Source organism: Egretta garzetta, unplaced genomic scaffold (assembly GCF_000687185.1).
Source record: "Egretta garzetta isolate BGI_Z169 unplaced genomic scaffold, ASM68718v1 scaffold2, whole genome shotgun sequence".
Lineage (NCBI taxonomy): Eukaryota > Metazoa > Chordata > Aves > Pelecaniformes > Ardeidae > Egretta > Egretta garzetta.
In genome coordinates this window covers 3744829-3765560 of record NW_009258894.1, presented here as the reverse complement: position 1 = coordinate 3765560, position 20732 = coordinate 3744829, and the positions used below count along the sequence as shown (strand labels likewise).

At 41.8% G+C, this 20732-nt stretch overlaps 1 protein-coding gene across 1 annotated transcript in view; it reads right to left on the bottom strand.

Moving 5' to 3' along the window:
- RAD51B (RAD51 paralog B) overlaps window positions 1-20732 on the bottom strand; it is a 404049-nt gene that overhangs the window by 147827 nt on the left and 235490 nt on the right. Inside the window, exon 8 of the mRNA XM_009634146.2 lies at window positions 8455-8573. Within this exon, the coding sequence (XP_009632441.1) occupies window positions 8455-8573 (119 nt within the window). The remainder of the gene's footprint in view (window positions 1-8454; window positions 8574-20732) is intronic.

The window sequence follows — 20732 nt, the reverse complement described above, 5'->3', positions numbered from 1 at the left end:
GTACCCAGGAGCCAGGCCATGGAAGAACGTCAAACCAACCAGCAGGTGGATCAGGCTGCTAAGACTGAAGTGGCTCGGGTGGATCTGGACTGGCAACACAAGGGTGAATTATTTCTAGCTCAGTGGGCCTACGACACTTCAGGCCACCAAGGAAGAGGTGCAACATACAGATGGGCTTGTGATCGAGGGGTGGACTTGACCGTGGACACTATTGCACAGGTTATCCATGAATGTGAACTGTCAAATAAGCCAAGCAGTTAATATGATAATATGATCACAATGATATTCTGATCTTTTTCACTATTAAGAATGCCTCCAAGCTTTAAGTATACTATATTCCAAGACAGACTTAGCATTTCTGAATAATAAACACTTAAATTTGAGTTAGACATTTTACTTTGCTTGCTTTCTATTACAAAAAAAAAAAAAAAGAAAAAAAAAGAAAAAAAAAAAAGAGGGTCTGGTAGAAGACAGGAGGCAGGGGGATTTGCCAAGGCATTCCAAGGATAAACAACTTTGGTCATTGCCACTTTGATGATAGGAGCAATGACACTTCAGATATTGATGAGAGAATCTGCCCTAGGTTAATTCCACTCTGTTTTGAGGGGAAAACTCACACTGAAGTCCAATCAAAATCAGAAAAGTGATTCTGTATAAACAGGATGGGAATTTGTGTTCATCCCCTCTCTGCAAAGGAGCTTAAGCTTACAAACAGAGCATTCTTCAGTCAATTCAGCCCAGAGCCTGAAAGTCATATCTGATTCTTTCTCTCTCCCATTTTTTATGCTGTTTTAGTGAACTGTAAGTACAGTGTTTGTAAAGGGCTTTGGATTAACAGCATCACAGACTGAAGTTCTCTGTTTATATTCAGAACAGATTTTGTTATAGTAATCTTACCCCTCCTATCCTGACCTTTAAGTGGCTCCCAATAAAGAACAGGAGACATAGCTCTGATTTCTGAGAATTTGCTATCTGATTAACATGAAGGTGCACAATCATCAACTCAACCAAGGCAAAAGGCCGTTTTCCCAGTTATGGAACTGAGAAAATATGTAAATATTAAAACAATAATGCCACTGTGACTAAGTTGGTCTCACCAAGGTAACAATTCTATTTTCTGTGGTATGTTTGGAAGACAAAAAGAAAAATAAGGGGTTGATAATACCAGAAAGGAAGATGTTGCATTAACCAGTATGTAAAATAAGGGTCTGGACAAGCATTTTAATAATCTAAAAATGTAAGTGCTAGCTACTCGCTTTGTTGTGAACTTGCAATGTGGAACAGTTTTGATGTCTGCAAAAAAGCAGTAACATAAGAATGCAAGGTGAACCCTAGAGCTGAGGATTAAAAAAATCAGCTATGGTATCAACAGAAACTGGAAGCAAGTAAGCAGAGAGAGAGTTTTGCCATAAAGCTCAAACCAAAGCCTCAGTTTCATTAACCTTTTGTTACTGGTGAACACTGATGAAGAAAAGTTTATAGCAGGCTGAGTGAGACTCAGGAGGTAAGTCAGTGACCGCAGCTAAAACCAGTTTACAGAGAAAATTGGAGAGGGAAGCAGAAAGAGTACCTTCACAGCTGAGGAACTACATGCTACAAGGAGGTACAAAGACTTCTTAAGTGCCTGAAACAGAGGCAGTAAAGGCTGAGCAAGATCAAGCTTTAGTGGCACAAATAGGTGGCAGTAAAGAGATTCCACCTCTGCTCCCAGCTGCAAAGGATTCACTCTCGCCAGTTACTTACTTACGACTTAGTTTCCTCGGTTATGAGCACCTGGCATGGGCATTGCAGAGATCACTCAGCAGATGCTTGCATAGTAATTCAAAACCATAACATACTATGAGATGGTTAACTCGTAACCGGTGTAGGTTAGCAGCAACCAAAGAGGAGTCTCCTCTGAGAGCTCCCTGGTCTATCAATCAAAGATATCTAACAGAAAGTACCCTCCTCTGCCACCAGCCTCAGTGGGAAGACTCAGTATAATTTAATGGCTGAGTTTGCCTCTCCACCTCAGAGGTGAAGTTCCCACTCCCCTGTTCAGGATGCTTTGAACTACAGATCGATGAGTTTGACCATTTGCACAGCTGCTGCTGTTATTTTTTCAATCTGACATTAGAATGATCTTACATTAGCAAAACCTGCAATGCTTATTAAAAAAAGGGCAGAGAAAAAGATGAACTATTTAAAGGTTTTCTTCTGTTCTTTTCCATTTTATCTAGGGTCCTTTAATTTCTATTTAGATTCTTAGATGACAAATTGATTAGTGTTATATAAGCACCTGAGTAAATGAATTCTTGTTCAGGAATGATGGAAACATTTTTTTCTATATAAAAGTGTCCTGTTAAGAGGAGAGGGCCATAAATCCAGTCCCATTTAATGTAGACAGGGCTATGGTGATGTTTATATTGTATGACCACCACCCCCCAAATCCATTAAGAAGGAAGCTTACTGCAGAGACATGAACAAACACACAAGTCAGGAAAGTAAGTGACCTAGTTGTGTTCAAACTCCAAATACTTCTTAAAGAACTTTCTCTGTTTTTATGGCCATCCTTTCATTTGGCACTTTTGCTGGATTAAGTCAGTACCGCACTGCGTTGATAATCATCTGTTTATGCTACAGTTGTGCACGGTGTCCCGTTTCATCCTGTTCACATGCAACTCAAGTTCATATTGCTGCTTATGCTTGTATATGATCTACAGATAAGCAAAAGATTTCTGTCATAAGGGTTATCAGTCTAGAGCCTTTTTAATCAGAAAAAACCCGTAAGCTTCTTATTTATGTATTTTAAAGGATGTGGTTTGTACACATGCATGGAAATTTGAGGCTGTAACAACTTTTCATTGTGTCTTGATTCAAAATATTCAAATGATAGCAGAGGTGAGGCACAAGTCTGAAACTGTGTATCGTAGAAAAAAAAGAGCATTTCTTTAAATGGAAGGGTTTGCAGAATTCAGATACGTGTTCCTGCAGTCTTTCTGCAGCTTTTTCTTCAAAAGCAGCATACTCCATAATGGAGAACCATGAAAAATTAATCTCACCTGAAAAAAATCTACTTTCCTACAAAATTTCCTATCCCTTACATGAGTCCATGCCATCATTCTTATCTGAAAAAAACGCCAAAAATCTCTCTTCGTGTTTTCAGAGCTGATTTTCCATATGATAAGCACATTATATAACAAGATGGCTTAGAACAGATACACGCTTTACACCACTTCCATTTTACAACAACCCAATAGCCACATCCCTTTTCTATCACTGCTTACTGGACCTCATTATCCGCTGCCATCTGCAGATTTTCTCACGTCTAAACATTTGAAAAAGAAGTATTGCACTATGTACATAATCCGCATTACTGTACAACACACATGATTCTTGTAGCACATAGAGACAAGTTTTCCCAACATGGATCACAGCTGCTGAATGGCATTTCATTTGTCTTAATACTTCTGCTAAAACCCACAGGCAGAGCTTTCTTCTGTACTTGTTTAGGGTACTGGGACTTCCTTTTTCTGAGTCTCCCCAAATTCTAGCTCAGCAGAAGACAAAGAAGCAATAACGATGGGCAAGCTTCACACATCCTCAGTCACCTCCTTTGGCCAAACACTGATTTCACTGCCCTGTTCTCTGTGGGCTCTATCTTGCCCCACTGTATCAAAGACTGAACTAGCTTCTCCTCTGCTCTCACTGAAGTAGGTGGAAAACTTTCTGTCTGCATTTCTCAACACTAGTGGCCATCTCCATCCTCCTCATTGGATCCCAAAACTGTTTAAGACTATTAAAAATATCTTTTTTTTTCATTGCATTTTTCTTCTCTGTTTGCTTTAGTAGGTAGCTCTAACTGCTACGAATTTAATAAAAGAAAACACACCAATGCTGATTTTATTTTATTTGTATTAGACTTATTTCTTCCATTTCAGATTGATTTCAGTACATGTTCTGTCTGATTACATTTTATTGCCTCTTCTTTCTCCCCAGCAAATACTACCATCTCACCAGAGTAATTAGAACCCTTTATAGTATGAGGCTACAATCTTTCATTACGTTTCAACACATAAAAGTTGGATGCCATTTCCAAACTTCATTACTATACTTGCTATCCTCCAGATTATTAAGGCAAAATTTAGAAAGTATTAACCCCAGACAGCAGTACTTGGTTTATGTTTCTTTTCCACAGGCTACTGGCTTTGTTTGAAATTGTTTTGTTTTCTGTGGTTTATTCACGTCCCTTTTTTATGGATGAAAACCTCACCTGGTGTTACCTTTAAAGTGAGACAGGAATCCAACAGTTACAGACTCCACCTAACAACTACCTTCAGAGTTTTACAGGGAGAGAGAAATCTGGTCTCGCTTATGCTCTGAAACCATCATGAATGCAACAAGTTATATTATTTCTGCTTTTAACATTTTCTCAATGACTGGTAGAGCTACAGCCAAACATCTGTACAATTTGAAAGAACTGTTTCACTAAAATTAGAACAAATTTAAAGGTAAAGAATGATAACAGTTGGCCTTAGTGAGTCACATAAATGTAAAACTTCATCCCCACTCCCCTCATCTCTCTCCCAGATCTTCCCCATGACGGCAAGTACCATGGTTACTTCACCATCGTAATTTTGGAATGCTTATTCAGGGCTTATTCATATGATAGTAAGCAGAGCAAGACAAAACAGCTGGTCTGTAACCAAGGACACAACAGAAGTTATGTCTGGCATTAGTCTGAATGAGAGAAGGTTTTTTTGTTTCGTTTTGTTTTTTAAGAATGAGTCACCATATACTCAAGCATTTGAAACACTTTACCTGAAGCAGGAACATTGCTGCACAACAGCTCACCTGACACGGCTTGCAAGCTCCGGCCCATATCTCAATCCTAAATGCTCTTTCTTAAAAATACCACAGGAAAACACTGATTTGTTATTTTATAACACTTCTATGTGCACTTTCCATCCGAGAATTTCAAACACGTTACAGACATTAACACAATACTATGAGTCTCCAAAATCCCTTGAAAACTATAAAATAAACCAGGCTCATAGAAGTTGCCATATCAGATCTGGCCAGCACCTCACTTAATCCAGCACCCTGTCTCCAACAGACAAGAACAAAACGTTAAATATAGCATGTCAACGTATTAAACCCTACCAGGCTGTCCCCCAAAGACAGCTGAGCACACATGAAAACAGTAACCTTGGAGCCTGATAACTGGAGTTCAGGAAAGACGGGTAATTATACACATAGGGGTAATGGTGGAGTCTGACAGTTTCTAGCACTGGCCCATTGGGTTTGGCCCAAACTGAAAGGGTCTGCATGTTTATGTATGGATTTCAGGAAAAGAAATGTCATGGTTAACTACTTACAAGAGTGCTTAGGGAGAACCAAGTACCAGTATCCATAACGATAACAGCAATTCCATTCATGAACCCATTTGTGCAAAACAATTAACTTTTCACTCGTTCTCCCAAGCTCTTACACCACCGTGCTGCTGTGGAAGTTGTGCAGCTCTGTCCCACCTCAGCAGTTAAAAGACTCCTACATTGCAGTCCATGCGTGCAGCTTTTGGTGGCATAAGGAATTTAAATGCAGACTGGGGACACTCTTCTGCCCTCCCCCCCAGTGGCATTACTTCGGTCCTGGAGGAAACCAAAACCAGAACACTGGCTTCTGGAGGGGGGCAAAAGAGGAAAGTTCATCTGTTTGTTCAGAAACCTGTTCCTATCCAAGCAGTAAAGCAAACCTAATTGATTTTAAGGCAGGCAGGATGTCCCAGAAATTTCATTACTTTGCTGAATTGGCTGCTGTCTTATTAATGTTCACCAGACATACGGAGGGTGGGGTGGAAGAAAGGCTAGCTGGCTGAAAAAACGTCTGCTGGACAAACAAAATGAAGGAATCTTTTACTTAATATATAAAAAAAAATATCCTGTATAGGAATTCTATGCTTGATTTCCCTAAGTTTGTTGCATACTCTTTCTGCCACCTGCTGCCCTGGCATTCCCCAAAATTTATTTCAGGAACAGGGACGATGTCCCCACGCTTTCCCAGAAATGAACACTGCATGACTAAGAAAAAGCGTCTTGCAGCCCAGCGGCCCCTCCTGTCCAGAAGATAGTAAGGTTCTGGAAAACTGCCTGCTTGAATCCTCCTTAACGATTCCATTCTCACTTCACATGCTGAAGAACACCACCCTTCGGCCTCATGGCCCGGTGCCTCTCAGAAGGTGCTTTCTCTCTTGATGGGTGGGATTTCCCAGCAAGGATTAACACGCTGGCTTGACTACCATGGAAGTTGGGTGTCAGGGAAGAACCCTCAGACTGTCACTACTGCCCCAGCTCCTCTAGGGAAAGTTTTTAGGAAGTAGAGCCAAGAAGAGCTTCTTCAGGAGCTCAAGTGACTGAAGAAAGAATGAATTCTAGGTTTTGAAAGAAAAAATCATGTCCGCTGTGCAAGTCAGAACAAACAAAGGTTATTCCTTGAACAGTATTGATTCTCCAGGGTTACAAATCATGAAAAGCAGGGAAAATTTGGTTTTGCACTACTTTTCACCCAAATCTCCAGAACAACTGTATCCTTTCAGCAACTTCCTGGGGCAGAATTTCTCTTTAAAACGACACAGATAATCACAGGCTGGTTTTTTTTTTTTTTTCTTTTTTTTTTGGTAATATAGTAATATGAGAATTTGTAAAAGCGATTACTGACTTGGGAATTTTTGGACCTCCAAGCTTCCTTAAAAAGTGCTGATTTTCAAAGCGCTGATATCCAATACCTCCTGGCAGAACCACCTTATGATGACTGAAATGGCATCTCAAGAACTGAGGCACCTTTATTCACAGTTCATTTCTGAAAGTGGGTATCAAGCAATTATGAAAGAACATATGTGTGTAAAACTACAGTAATTTAATCAATACAGTGCTGCTACAGGTAGGGTAATTCTAGATGCCTTCCTCTTACTGGAAACTGCATGTCTAGCTGAAAGATTTCTACGACTTGAAGAAAAGAGAACTTATCTAAAAAAGGGACACAGATATCAGCAACAGGAAAATGCTTACAGGACATCACGGACATATCCCATTTCATTCATGGACTTCACAGACCTATCACTATTTATATCATGCTTCTATTTCAAATTACTTTGCTTTTATTAATATATACTAACATTTACTTTAAGGTTGTTTTTCCGCACTGTAGATTTAGTTCTTCTGATGAACTGAAACAGAATGAGCCCGTGGCTTCACACAGAAGCAAGGCGGTGCACCCGATAAATGCAGCTAGCAACAGACTAAAACTGCTTTTTTTTAAGTGGATCATAATATATTTTTAATAATGGAATTTTAAAGGCTTGAAAACAACATTTCATACACCTGCAATCTACTAGTTCTCAAACAAAATCAGGAAAAACTACATAACTAATGAGCAGCATAAAACAGGATGGCTTCCTCTCCTCTGGCTCTCAAGGCTGCAACCTCAAAGCAAGAAACCTTGTCTTGTGGCAGTAAAACCAGGAGCACCAATTTGAATGCACGGGGGTAGCAATGCTGTAGGAGTAAGATGGTACAAATTTTGCATAGCAATTTTTCTGACAGCTCTCCACTTTATTGGGCAGAAAATCAATAACATTAAGACTGAGGGTCACAGCCTTTGGAAAGAGTTACAGAAATGCAAAAACAGAACAGACAAAGCCAAAAGACATTATAACCGCAGATATCCCGAGGGACAGATGAAATCATGGGTTATGATGTTTTTTTTTTAAAAAAAAAGTTATTCCCTCGACCAAACCCCACGTCTTGCCTCCTAGTTTTTCACAGTTTTTAAATTAATAGGTGAAGACTGCAGTCAAAAATGCTACTATGTTTCACTCAAAAGCATGAAGTCTCTCAGTAGAAGGGGTAAGCATTCTCCTTTTTGCAGCCATACTTCTGGAAAACTGCTACCATACTTCCTGCTCAAAGTTAAGCTTGCTGGTGCAGGCAGCAAGCTTCCACTTGCAAACAGTAGCTGCAGAAGATAGAGTGCTCCCTGTCCTAACAGTCACAGCCAAAATTTGGCACAAAGAGTGAAAAGGATAACAGCAAAACAATCATGGCAGTGAAAGGACTAGCCTTTTACTCCTGCCCCAAAATCCTTGCGCAGGGAAGCACGTTCAGGATAACCCTTCATCTCCACAACATGAAATGCACTAAAAGCTCGAGGAACTTGTATGCCTGTGCCAACAGGCCAACGCTAGGCCCTGTAACTCAGACAAGCCCATCCTAAAACAGGGAGGCACTGGAGGAATGGCCATCCCTGAAAAGCAAAGGACACTGGCTGCCCCCCACCCCAAATAAGTAGTTGGCTGTAGAGTGCCAGGTTCTCAACCCACACTGCATAACCACAGGGGCTGAAGGACACAGTCAGCCCATCTGACCAAGCACTGCCGGTGTAGCTTTATTTAAATTCTCTTCGTTGTCAAGTTCTCACCTGTCTTGTCGGCAAGTCGTGATATTGTAGTATGAACCTGGTGTTGACGCTGTGACTCCATGTGTTGCCAAGGGCTGCTGTCACACAACCTGATTCCCTCTTCCCACTTCCAGCAGCTCCTGAAGATAAATATGAAAGAAATTGCATCAGGACTGAGCCACAGAAAAGGGTTCAGCATGGAAACTGTAATCAGTCATCTCAGATCATTCCCTAAGCTAGGTAATCATAACTGGTACGTAATAGATGGCACTACCACATGAATTTCCTACCTTTCTGATTTATTTATATTACTGCAGTATGAGTTCTCCATCTCACCCTCTGATACCTAGACAAAGTGCCAAGAATTAGGGATACGTCGCAAAGTATCTTGGAGAGACCGGTACATTTTCTAAAGATCTGGAGGTGCACCATGCATGGGGGACACTTGCCTTTTCCTCTTTAGACATACTATCCCCACACAAACCAGCTTTCTATGGGCACAGAGGAGAAGGAAGCAGGCCAGCAGAGTGGCAGCGTATAATGACATAACAAAAAGGAAAGCTAAAGGAACAGAATGTGGTGCTACAAAACCCCGATCTAAAAATCAGAATGTTGCTTCATGCCAACAGGCATCCCACACATTTTCTAAGATTTGGAAAGAAGGGAGCCCCTTAGCTGTAAATCACATTCTGGTGTCTCTGAAATCACATGAACTTTATATAACCCTGAAGGAAAATGCACTTTGCTGCAATCAGCAATGACAACATAAAGAAGTATTTCCAATAATGCCACATAATCCGGCTTGCTGAACTGCCACTGCACCTGAGTTTTCTCATATCAAAACCCGAGACCCGTACATACACACATACGCATATGCAGGCAGGTAGGTGTCCAAGACCTTCATCTTTTCTTACCACGAGTTCTGCGTAGGATGAACAGATAGATGGGTGACTTGTTTGTACTTCAAACGACACTTCAAGAACAGAACAAGCCAGACAAACCAAGGAAATTCAGAAACAAAATCCCAATTGTTATGTGGGTATAAATGATCACGTGCAAGTTGAAAATTGAACTACTTGAGGCAGACAGTCCATACTGCTAAAAAGCTATGAGTGTTGGCCTGAAGTTGAATGAGAGAAAGTTACATTTAAAGTCAGGGAACTTCCTGTCATCTATCAGGCAACAAACTAAACTGCTTTCCCAGGACAGTCATGAAATCCTTGTCAACTAAGTCAACTAAGTTAGACCAGACACTTACTCAGCTTCAGAGCAGCCTTATGTTTCTGTCAAAATGATCAGTAATGCAACAGTTAATGTTGAAATTTAAATTATAAGTACTGGGTTTTGGAAGCAATACTCTACTGAGATGACAGAGTCCAGATGACACGGTCCAGTGGAGCTTCTGGAAGACTCAGGTTTAAAACTCTTCATTGCTTTTACATTTGCAAGGTTGCGGGTTTTGTTACTTTTTCCCCCCAACTATTCAGAGCAGAAACATAATTTCTTCATTCACTAAAGCTTTTATTTTGGAAAAATACCCAGTAGAGGGTAAGACCAAAAGAATTGGCATGCAGTAATAATCAGTATTTGTATTACTGCCTGTAACTGGCAAGCAATGAGAAGGACACTGCATTAGACTGTGTTAGGCAGCAGAGAGCAGCAGGCTGGAGAGAAGGGCCTGGAATGATTGTAGTGCGCTACAGGACTCAGCTGAAGACCTCAAACCTCTCCCCCAAGCAATACAAGGTTCAATTAACATCAACAGGATTTGGATTAGGTCTTTAAATATTTAAGGTCTGCAAAATAAATGAGTGAAGCACCTAGTTCAAGCCAATAGTTTGACAATAATCTGGACTCTGTACTTGTCTGAATTACTTCCCACATCACGGGAACTCACTGTGACGTGCATGACACTTGCTTCTCCAGAACATTATCTTTTCTAGTCTGAAAACAGTCTACAGTGATGCCATCCAGCAAGGACGGCTGCTTCTCCTTCCTCAAAACAAAGGTAGTCTACATCTTGATAAGCATCAGCTTCCACCTGAATAACTCACCGCAGGAGCACCTAACTGGAAGTTTCAATATCAGGAATGTTATTCTGGTAATTAGTCTAACCCATCTCTATTGGGAAGGTGGATGTGCTGACAATAAAAATTTCTCTTCATCTGTGTTTTGGATTTAATTTGCCAGCTGGAGGAAAGAACAGGTTCAAGTGTTAAAGCAGGGTGCTGCGAGGTCTGTATTCCATTCCCTTAAAATGACTTAAACCAAGTTACTTAATTAAGTTAATTAAGTTCTACAAACTTCTGGTTTTGTGCTAACACCACAAAAGTAAAACGCCATTACAGTACAAACAGGCTAAGGGAGAATAAAAGACAGCAAAGCAGCTTTAAAGTTTTTCAATCCTCTCCTTGACACACGGAATAAGCTGGCAAGGTCCTCCTGTAGTCAACAATGCCCTTCTTTCCCACCTGCTGGAAATGGGTAGGAATCACAAAATCCAAGTGAGACAGCAAAGTGTGAATTCTGGTGGGTGTTCCCCTCACACCTGGTCTAACTGCACCCCTGTATGCAGCTGGAAGCCACCACTCCACACCACCAAGAAGCAATTCACCCACCACTGCTTGGGGACTTCTGACTACAGACAAAAAGCCCACGCGTTCTAGAAGTAGATACTGTTGGCATAAAACAGCTGCAAAATTCACATCCAAACTTCCCTCAAATTATGCGTCTCTGCTATTAGCAATCCTGAGCCAGGCATTTAAGTGGTTAAATGTCTGGAGCCTGCTGATATTACGGAGATATCACTCCATAGCAATTCTTTATTCTGCATTCCTTCCAGGCCTAAAACCTGTCCCAAAGTGAACAGCAGTGCTAGAGGTGTAAGGCTTGTGGCAGAACAAGCAAGCTAATTGCTGTCATTTATTTTATTTTATTATACAGGAGAAAGCCTACTGTACCATGCTGTGTCAGCCCCTGTCTGAAGAGGGCTGTTTGTGTGACCCACTTTCAGGCAAATCCTCTTCTATGAAGTTATTCAAATTTATGACTCTGGTGCAAAGTGGTTAGTAAGCCTGGAGCAAATTTATAGCGAAGACTTTTTTACAGGGTAGAAAGGAATGCCTCACAGGAAAGGTTTCCATTTTATAAGGAATCCTCCTGCAAGCTGATGCATTCGGCAGACAGAGAGGCAAACCAACAAGAAGTGAAGTAAACCGAGGGGGAAGCAGCGCCAGCTTTGCAAGGAAGTTCAAGGGCAGCAACAGCACATGCTTCATTCCTTCTCCTTGCTCTAAATGCAAAAAGATAGTATATGTCTCAGAGGAAGGAAAGAGGATATGTTAAGAAAACAGATTTATATTCAAACATGGCCTTAAAAAAACTTCAGACTTATCTCTTCTGTTGTTTCAGTGACTACTTAGTCATTAATGGACTGGACAAAGGAAGTGGACAAATAATGCTGTTCAAAGAGAGCGCGGTATTTTTCAGCACGCATTGCCTTGTTCTTCCAAACCCTGATATTCTCATACTTCCAGATGGGAGTATCAGACCAACGTTAGCCCAAGAAGAAAGCAGGCTTTGGTCTCTGCTTAGAGGTCCCCAAACTGTGCAACCTGAACCGCCTCAGAGTGGTATGGAGCAACAGCTCCCAGCCGTGACAGGAAGGTGCTTATCCATGCTGCGGGGTGGATGCTTCCACAGAGCTGGCGATGTGCAGTCAGTGGACAGGCAGAGGTTCCTGTCTCTTCGGCCTGCTTAGAGCACAGCTCTCACTCCAGTCACTGCTGGCGTGATGGTTTCTGCTCAGGACACAGGTAATACAAGGGAGCATAGGGACTAGGAGAGGAAAAACCAGGGCTGACAGATGAGAGAAAGGTGGCAGATTTCAGTTTATGGATGCAGTGAGTGGGAAAAGGGAGTGGGTGTCCGGAAGCAGAGAGATGGGATCCTAGCATGGGGAGGTGAAGGTGCATGCTAGAAGGGTGGGAGAAGACCTTTGAACAACCCCCTGGTTTATATATATTCAGATCCATCTCAAGTAAAATGAAGTCATGATTTCAATTCACTCCTCCTTTCCTCACACACAAAGAACTAGCATTAAACTGATCTACAAAGGGCACATCAGCAGCCAGGCCAAGGACTGCCCGAGGTACCTGTTCTACCGCCTTCTGTGAAATTGAGCTCTTCAGGGCACCAGAAGAGACACCGGCAGAGACCGCATCTGTTCTGGATCACAAGCATAAAGGAGGAACTGGCTGCTTCACTCTCGCTGAACAGCTGTCACAAGTGAAAATAAAGCTTCTTGTGGTCTGAGTCAAATGCAAAGTAAATGCCTCTCCACAACCAGGGGAAAAACAAACCAAAGAAGAAAGGGTGATTCTTCAACTGAGGCCCGCAGAGCTGCTTCCAAGCAGAAGACGAGGCTCGCACTGGGCTCCACTGCCTGTCAGGTGGAATTGGGCAACACTTGGCCCTATTTACACCCAAGGGCTAGATTCATTTTGTCTGTTTACCGCCATCAATGCTAAAACAAACTTTCTGTAAGTACCTTCCTTATCACTGAGATGAATGCCACGTATAGGCAGGATGGGGAAAGTGGGTTTATTCCACCTTCCATTTTTCACTGGAGGAAACAGTAGGATTAAAGGTATTCAGCTCAATACTGATTCTGAGATTATTCTATTATGTCCAGCCAAAGAATTACAAGTACATATGTGGTCTCAAAGACCTTCTTGTCCACTACACATAAGGAGGAACCGTTTTAAAGACTAAAACCTCATATAACCAAGTCCCAACTGTTGCAAATATGGTTGAAGGAGATTTAATCATAAAGGAACTTCAGTTTCATTAGTGTCTCATCCTATGAAAATTAGAATAGACCAGTGTCTTGAATCAAATAAAACAGATTCCATTTTTAAATGCAGGGAGTCCTTGCAGGCAGAATGTGATTATACTCCTGATTAAAAAAAATAACCTGTTCCTTGTTGGTATAACTGCACAGAGCAATGAATTCCACCCTTTCCACAATCTCATATAGATTTTTGTCTTTCCAGATGAAAGAGTCATTGCCTGGCAGGTTCATCCCCACCACTGGGCCCCTTTGCAACATCTATCAATTTGATAATTCAAACATCTTTTCTATCAAATGCAAAAAAGGGATCGATGCACAATATGACAGTGAAATAACAAAATAGAGAAGTCCCCAAATCTTTCAAATCTTAACATCAAATCATCTTGATAAAAGCCTGATTTCTCAAAAAGGAGGAAAAAAACTCTCCAAAAGTACAGAGAAAATATTTATAAAGAACTAAACTACTGAGCTTGACAAAAACGGCACACCATGCAATAAGAATGAAAGTACTTTCCCTCTTGCTCAGGCTGTGCAGCTTTCCAGTTCACTGGCAGAGCTCATAAAGATCACTGCTTTTCACCTGCACTGCATTTAGTCTGTATTTTGGCTGCAGATGTCTAACAAAGACACCAGAAGGGAGAGAAGGGAGAGACGGGAGAGACAAGACCTCAACCCCCAATCTATTTTTCAATCTTCACTTACTCAGAAAGTACAAGTATAAAAATATGCAATGGTGGAAAAACCCATCACACAGTAAAAACCAACCCACAGGACAAACTCATCTGTGAAGAAACTAACCACAGCGGCCTTCAAACTCCCACGTGCTGACTTCTGCCATTTTCAGCCCTTCTCCACAGCTATTTTTTTAAAAGGTGACTCTGATTCTCTTACCCTACAGTGGTGACCGTCTCACTCTCTGCACTGGTCAGCCAAGCTACCTCCCAAACTCCTCCTGTCATCTACTCTACCTTCACAAAAGTAACGGGAAATGAGCAAGGATGAAAAAAAACCAGGTCCTTTATGTTAAAGCCATGGCCCTAGCAGTGGACAGCTAGTTAGACCACCATTTGGTATTACCCGCTTGAGACAAAGCACAGCCCAAAATGCATATATACATACACCTAGGTGATTATCAGACACAAATTACTGATTTGTACCAACAGACACTAAAGCAAATTTGCTCCCCATTCCAACTGTACAGATCTGTTTCAGGTAACAGGTTATGCAGGCAATCAACAGCAGTCTGGTTCATCTTAGGAGAAAAAAATCAAAATTTACTTCCTAGAGCACAGTATTGCCTTCATACAGTCTTTTATTATTTAGGACATATGACAGGAAAACCAGTTGTTGCTGCAAGAAATCAAGCTTGGCCACAAAACTGGCCATGTAAAAATTCTAACATTTCAAATGCTTATTCTCTGCCTTTTATTAAGAGAGGGAATCTGGCAATTTTACTCCCAAAACCCACCTAGTTCTACATCTGTGCACTGCCCCTCCTCCCCCCGATTACAGTTTACTTCAAATTTTAATTAAAAGCATGTAAAAATATTTTAGCTGGAAGCTGGAATTGTTTAGTAATCAATGATGTGTAATTTAGTTTTCCTTTTTTTTTTTTAATAGTATAGTCATCAAAATATACTTAGCAACTGAAGCAATTAAGTACAAAGCCCTATTAATCCTCAGTTAAAAAAAACCAGTTTCAATGGAAATTATTTGACCACCCCTAGTTGTTCATGGCTATGCTACTGCTGCAGCACTGAAGTGCCTACTAGAGATTACACTGAAAAGACTGTTCCAATTCAGTCGTCATCATCAAGAGACCGAAAATTGCCACTTACAGACTCCAGCTGCAAAGTTTTGATGGAGAGAGAGCAGTGAATGTGACAGAAAGGGAATGAGCTCACTTCTCATTTTGGACAGCATGGTTTATTTACCTCATCTGCACCAAACAGGTGAGTTTTCATACTTTTTTGTTTATCACTATATTTATGTGTATCTGTGTACACATTCTGGGTGATCTTTACAGTGTTAATCTTATATGAGATCAAGAATAAGGTCCTTTCTGCTGTCTTTTTTCCAGCCATTCATTATTTCTATTGTGACAATTCCTAGAGCTCTCATCTGCAATATGCAAACCACTATACAAACAGAACAAAAAGATGGTTCCTGACCTAAAGACCTTCTTTTCATGAGAAATGCAGTTTAAGAGTCTTTTTGCTGCTACTGATTAGTCCCCATTTATAAGAAATCTTCCCTAAGGGATGAGGGGAAAATAAACCAAGATACGCAACAGACCAGCAAAACTATATATAAGTAAGGACTTCCAGTATTCTCCATGAAACATTAGAAGCTTTTTCAAATAAGCAATATTAACCATTATTCTACCCTGAAAAATCAGCTAGGACTTCTGTCCAGGTCAACATGTAGGAAGGGTCTTCACAGAACTGGACAGAGGCTGGCTCGGTTTTAATCCTGTACCAGCATGCCCACTGTTACCAGTGTGTTTTGCACCAGAAGACCTCATTCCCTGACATTGATGAGTTCATGTTGGTTCTGTTTTGAGTTGAGAAAGAGAGACAGAGAGAGAAGCACATGCATGCTAGTACTGAGACTCCTGTCTGCTGACCTAAAAAAGGAATTGACATTAAAAAATGAGAAAATCCAGCTGGTCTGATTTCTTGCCAGACAATCTGCCAGCCATGACCAAAATGGTCAGGTCTCAGGAGATCTGTGGAGGTGGGAAGACAGCTGGTGGTTTACAGCACCTGAAACAGGGCCCAAATCAGGGAATAGGGAAGTTGAAATCCTTGGGAACAGATACTTTCTTTTACCAGTGTGAACCTTCTGCCTCTGTGGCCTGACAACATACCACAAAGTGATGAGCTTCCAGCACTCTATTGCTGCTGGTGCGAACAATCGAATGAGTAGTGCTCTGGTGGGAGAGATGGTGAAGACCAAGCAGAAGACAGTGGTTAAGTCAATTCCTTTCTGTAACCAAGGATAAATTCTTTACCCCTCAGCTCACCCTCCCTCCTTTTCTAAGGACATTTCTTGAAAAATTACCTTTTTCTAAAATCTGCAATTGTACTAATTTATACCACTTGGTATCCAGAGTTCTTTCCCACATTGCTCATCACTAAAACTTAAAGCAGCTTCTTCCATCTAACCTCTCCAGTGCGTCACTTCTTCCCATCTCTCCAAGACTGGAAAATAAAATTCCAAGCCATTGACCTTAGGAAGGGCCGGGGTGGGGGGTGGGAGGAAGAAACCCAAACAACCCAGATCTGGAATTTTGCCTGCCTGCACATATAAAGGATGCATAGGTTGAAAAACAACGCTTGCCCAATCATGGCATCTGGTAATGCTAGGGCCCTGTGAACCAGAAAATGCTTTTAATTATCACCTCACCAATCATGCTACAAGTTATTGCTGTATTTTTTTTGTTAAGCTCCCTCAGGGAATTAAACAGATCATGATATTAATCAGAAGGCATGTAGGAGGGAGGGGGCAGAATGCTAGAATTACACGTGTGTAGGTCCCTTAAGGCTTGAATAAAGAACTGAGATTTAGAATCCTGCTGTCAGAGCAACTGAAGCCTTGCATGCTGCAAGCCTCGTCCCTCTGACCTACACAGCCATAGCATTATCGTATCTGATTTTCCCAGGATGGTTAATCTCAGCTGCTAAACTTCATCAGTCTCTGCTAGTGTTTACCCATCATCTGGATTTGCCACTTCCGAACTTTCCAGGCTAGAACCAAATGAGCCAGCTGTCACAGTCCTCCTTGACAGGGACAAAAAAACCCCCCAACATAACAGTCTGAAGTCTGGAAGCCTAACTGGCTAAATACCAGAAAGGCAGAACAAAAACTAATACATCTGGGGGGAGGAGAGGGAGATGTAGCTCTCAAACCGCAGTGAGTTTCAGAACGCAGCTCACAGCAATATGGTCACAATAAGATGCTGCGGTCTGAGACACGGACTGGATTTCCACAGTCTACATTTTTTTCCATAAAATAGGTTCCGGTAAAGAAACAGTGCCTTGGCAGGTTAGCTTTCGTACCCACAAAACTGACACGGTGCAGGCAAAAGCAGCAGCAGTCCAGGCAAGGTAGGGGCCAGTTTGCAAATGAACCTTAAATTACATTTGAGAGTCAGGGAGCGGAAGGGTGAAGGGGGTAGGAGGGAGAGAGTCGAGTTTCTGTCGCACATTGAGTTCTCCATCGAAGTGGCCAATAAAAGCACCAATTAGTGCTAACATACCCAAGGTGTTTCTGACACGGCTGTCCATTTCCCGGGGAGTAGGCTGATGGTATGCCTACATGGCAGACGGAAAAGGACGGTAGGTGTGCACAAGCTAGTTTTAAATAAGCACTAAGGCCTGCCCTGGTAAATCTATTCTGCTAAGAAGCCAGAGAGCTTTGTGCCGCTACAGCCAGATCACTGCCAGCACCTGAGTTTGCTCAATTAACACTAGCACTGACATTCAGCCTACACCATGGTGGACCTTTCTCAATATATTCAGCATAAAAAGCTTTAATTTCTGATCACGGCCTAGCTGCCCATATTTGTAACTAGTGAATTAAGTTACCTGTCCTTTTCACTCCCAAGCACAGGAGCATTTCAGTAGTGGTCCTCTTTCGGGACCATTTTCAAACTTAGTGAGTGACGATTTCTTGATACAGAGGGTTCAAACATGCAGTCATTAAGAGTCCAGGGTGGGGCCCTTAACCACAAGGACTATGTATAATAATCAATGTTAAATTGTACTTCAAGTTGAGGGGTTTTTGTATGCCAACTGAGCGAACTGCTTTACTTTACATGATGACCACCGTCATTTCTTTGAAAATTTAGCCTTCAGTGTTCTTAACACTGGTCCCACAGATTACAGTTACAACAATTCCCTATAGGTGTAAATAAAAACAACAATCTTAGAGCTGTAAAGCTTGGATCATGAGCCAGAGTTATCAAAACTGTAATTCCAGGATGAAACAATTCTCTTTCAGCCTGCCACATGGAAACAGAGGTCAGCCAAACGTTTGGGGGCTAGAGATGACTGTTTGCAAATTACAGCTGTTCACATCTGGAGTTCAGATTTGGCCAAACTCTTAATGCTATCCATCACAAAAACTAAACCGAAAGAATGTTTTGGTTGTATGATTAGGAACATAAAAGTTAGGAAACATTAAATGTAAAAAAAAGCTCTCCATGCAACTTTACCTCTGCTGATCAAACGCGGGACGAGGGACTCAATTATTTCTCACAACGAGTATCATCAGGGTTGACTGTGGCATTTCTTAACTGGTGAGCATTCAATCACAAGTCTGCATTTGCCAATCTAGGTCTCACTGGCTGCATCTACTTCTCAGCGCAGAGGGGCCCGTGACAGACGCTGAAGGCTCTGACGGTGGCCCATCCACTTCTCTTTTCCAAAGAAATGCCTTTTGGGCTGGCCTGGCGAACCCTGCCCACACACCTAGCAGATGCACCTGAGTGCTTGGAGTACCTTCATGACATATGTTAATTGGGCACTTTTACACTTTTTTTTTTTATTGCACAGCCAACGTACCGATGTATGTAAGACGTCTTCCCTCTCGTTATAAGTTGAATGACAAAACATTTTAGTACACGCAGAGACCATGGTGGCTCACTATTCAGAACATGTGTGTTTATGTACTTAGACACACACATACACACAGAGGCTGTATATAACATGAAGGATATTAAAATGACCGAGGATTACAGGGGTCTGGCTTCACTCCCTAACTGACACAGACTTCCAGGAGTTCTCAGCAAGTCAGTCCCCCTCTCCCTGGCACAGAGGTGGAGTGGAGGAGGTATACACTTCTTTCTTCATCTCATTCTCAATGACTCACTTTATCTCAAACTAAGCAAATAAATTCAATTTTGGACAACAACCAAGACAGAAAATTTCATCCTGAAAAGCTTTTCTGACTGAAGACAGAGGGTTTGAAGGGAAACAGTTATACAGCCTTAACTATAGGAGGTTCCTTCCGTTCCTGCTATAATGCAAAATATTCCAAGATGTGCCAAGTTTTCACTATAGTCTGCATCAGGCAGCGACAGGACACCGAAGTGCTCTGTGGAGAGTAAAGCATAAATCCAAAACGATCTTTTGACTGCAGTGACTCTTCTCTCCAGAGATGGATTACGTTTTTAAAGTCAGTGAAAAATAAAAAGTTGCAAAATATCACTTTTAATCCTTGGACTACAAAATGGTTGAATCCTCTAGAGGCCAGTCAGGGCCAGAAACACCTTTTTTTCCCTTTTTCCCAGATTTGGGGGGGCAGGGGGGAGGGCAAGGGGAAAGGGAGAGAGCAAAGAGTGGTTGGTTTCAAATAGCAACATTGTCCAAAAGGGTGAAAGGGAACAGATGGCCGTGGAGAATGCAGCCTCAAAGCCCTAAAGAAAAGGGCTATTTTGACAGATCTTGCTGTTTCCTATTCAAGCATGAACACTCTGGCATGGAGAGTTAAGACGATACAAGGAACAACCTCTGTTCCCAGCAACTGACTATGGGCAACTGGCCTCTGAAGCTCTCTGAGAAAAACAACATGAGACAGACAGACAAACAGATATGGCAGCAAGCCCAGATCTCAGCCACCAGGAAAGTTGGGGGGGGAGAAGGAAAAAAAAAAAAAAACCAAACCAGAAAGGCTAGAAACAGCTGCCTTTTCCTGGCTCCAGCGCAGAGCATTAGAAAGAGCCTGTCCAGCCTTTCTCATCTTCCTTTTCAGTGAAACTTCTTGAAGGGGTCACCCTCAAGCTGTTGGTCTTTGCCCTGAGGGGAGGTGAAAAAGAGGACAGAGCAGAGCTCGTCTGGCTGAATGAAACCTGCTTCCTTTAATCACAAAGACCTCCCTCCAGCCAACGAAGAGGAACTCTAAATGTAAAAAAGCGTAATTAATGCTGGGTTTTTGCATGCAAAAAGGTTGAGAAATTTGAAGTTGTGGCTCCCCCAGTATGTGCAATTTGTTTGCATAGTATACAGCAGCGAGCCATTATATCCGAGGGCAGGGAGAATTGTACTCGCTGTGGGAAACACCGCTAATGTGTGTCCTGACTTTTTCTATCATTCCTAATCAAGAGTGTGCACCAACGGCTGTTTCATTCACAGACTCTGGGCACATATTATCAGACAGAAATTTCAGTTTTGAAGGGCAGCTTCACAGCCATACCCCAAATTGACAGAGAGACCAAAGCCACTAAGTGTGACCAGACTTCACTGTTTCCAAAGTCCACAGAGCAAGGATGAATCTGAGTTTCTGAATTTCTTTCTGATTTATGCACCATTTTCATTTTTTAGGGCAGAGCCTGATGTACTGTTTCCCAGCCTGCACTTGCCTGTGGGCAGAAGCACGGAGCGGTACCTTCCCTTTGCCCCGTAATCTGGGCCAGAGCAATGGTAGTTTCCTGCAACACTTGGAG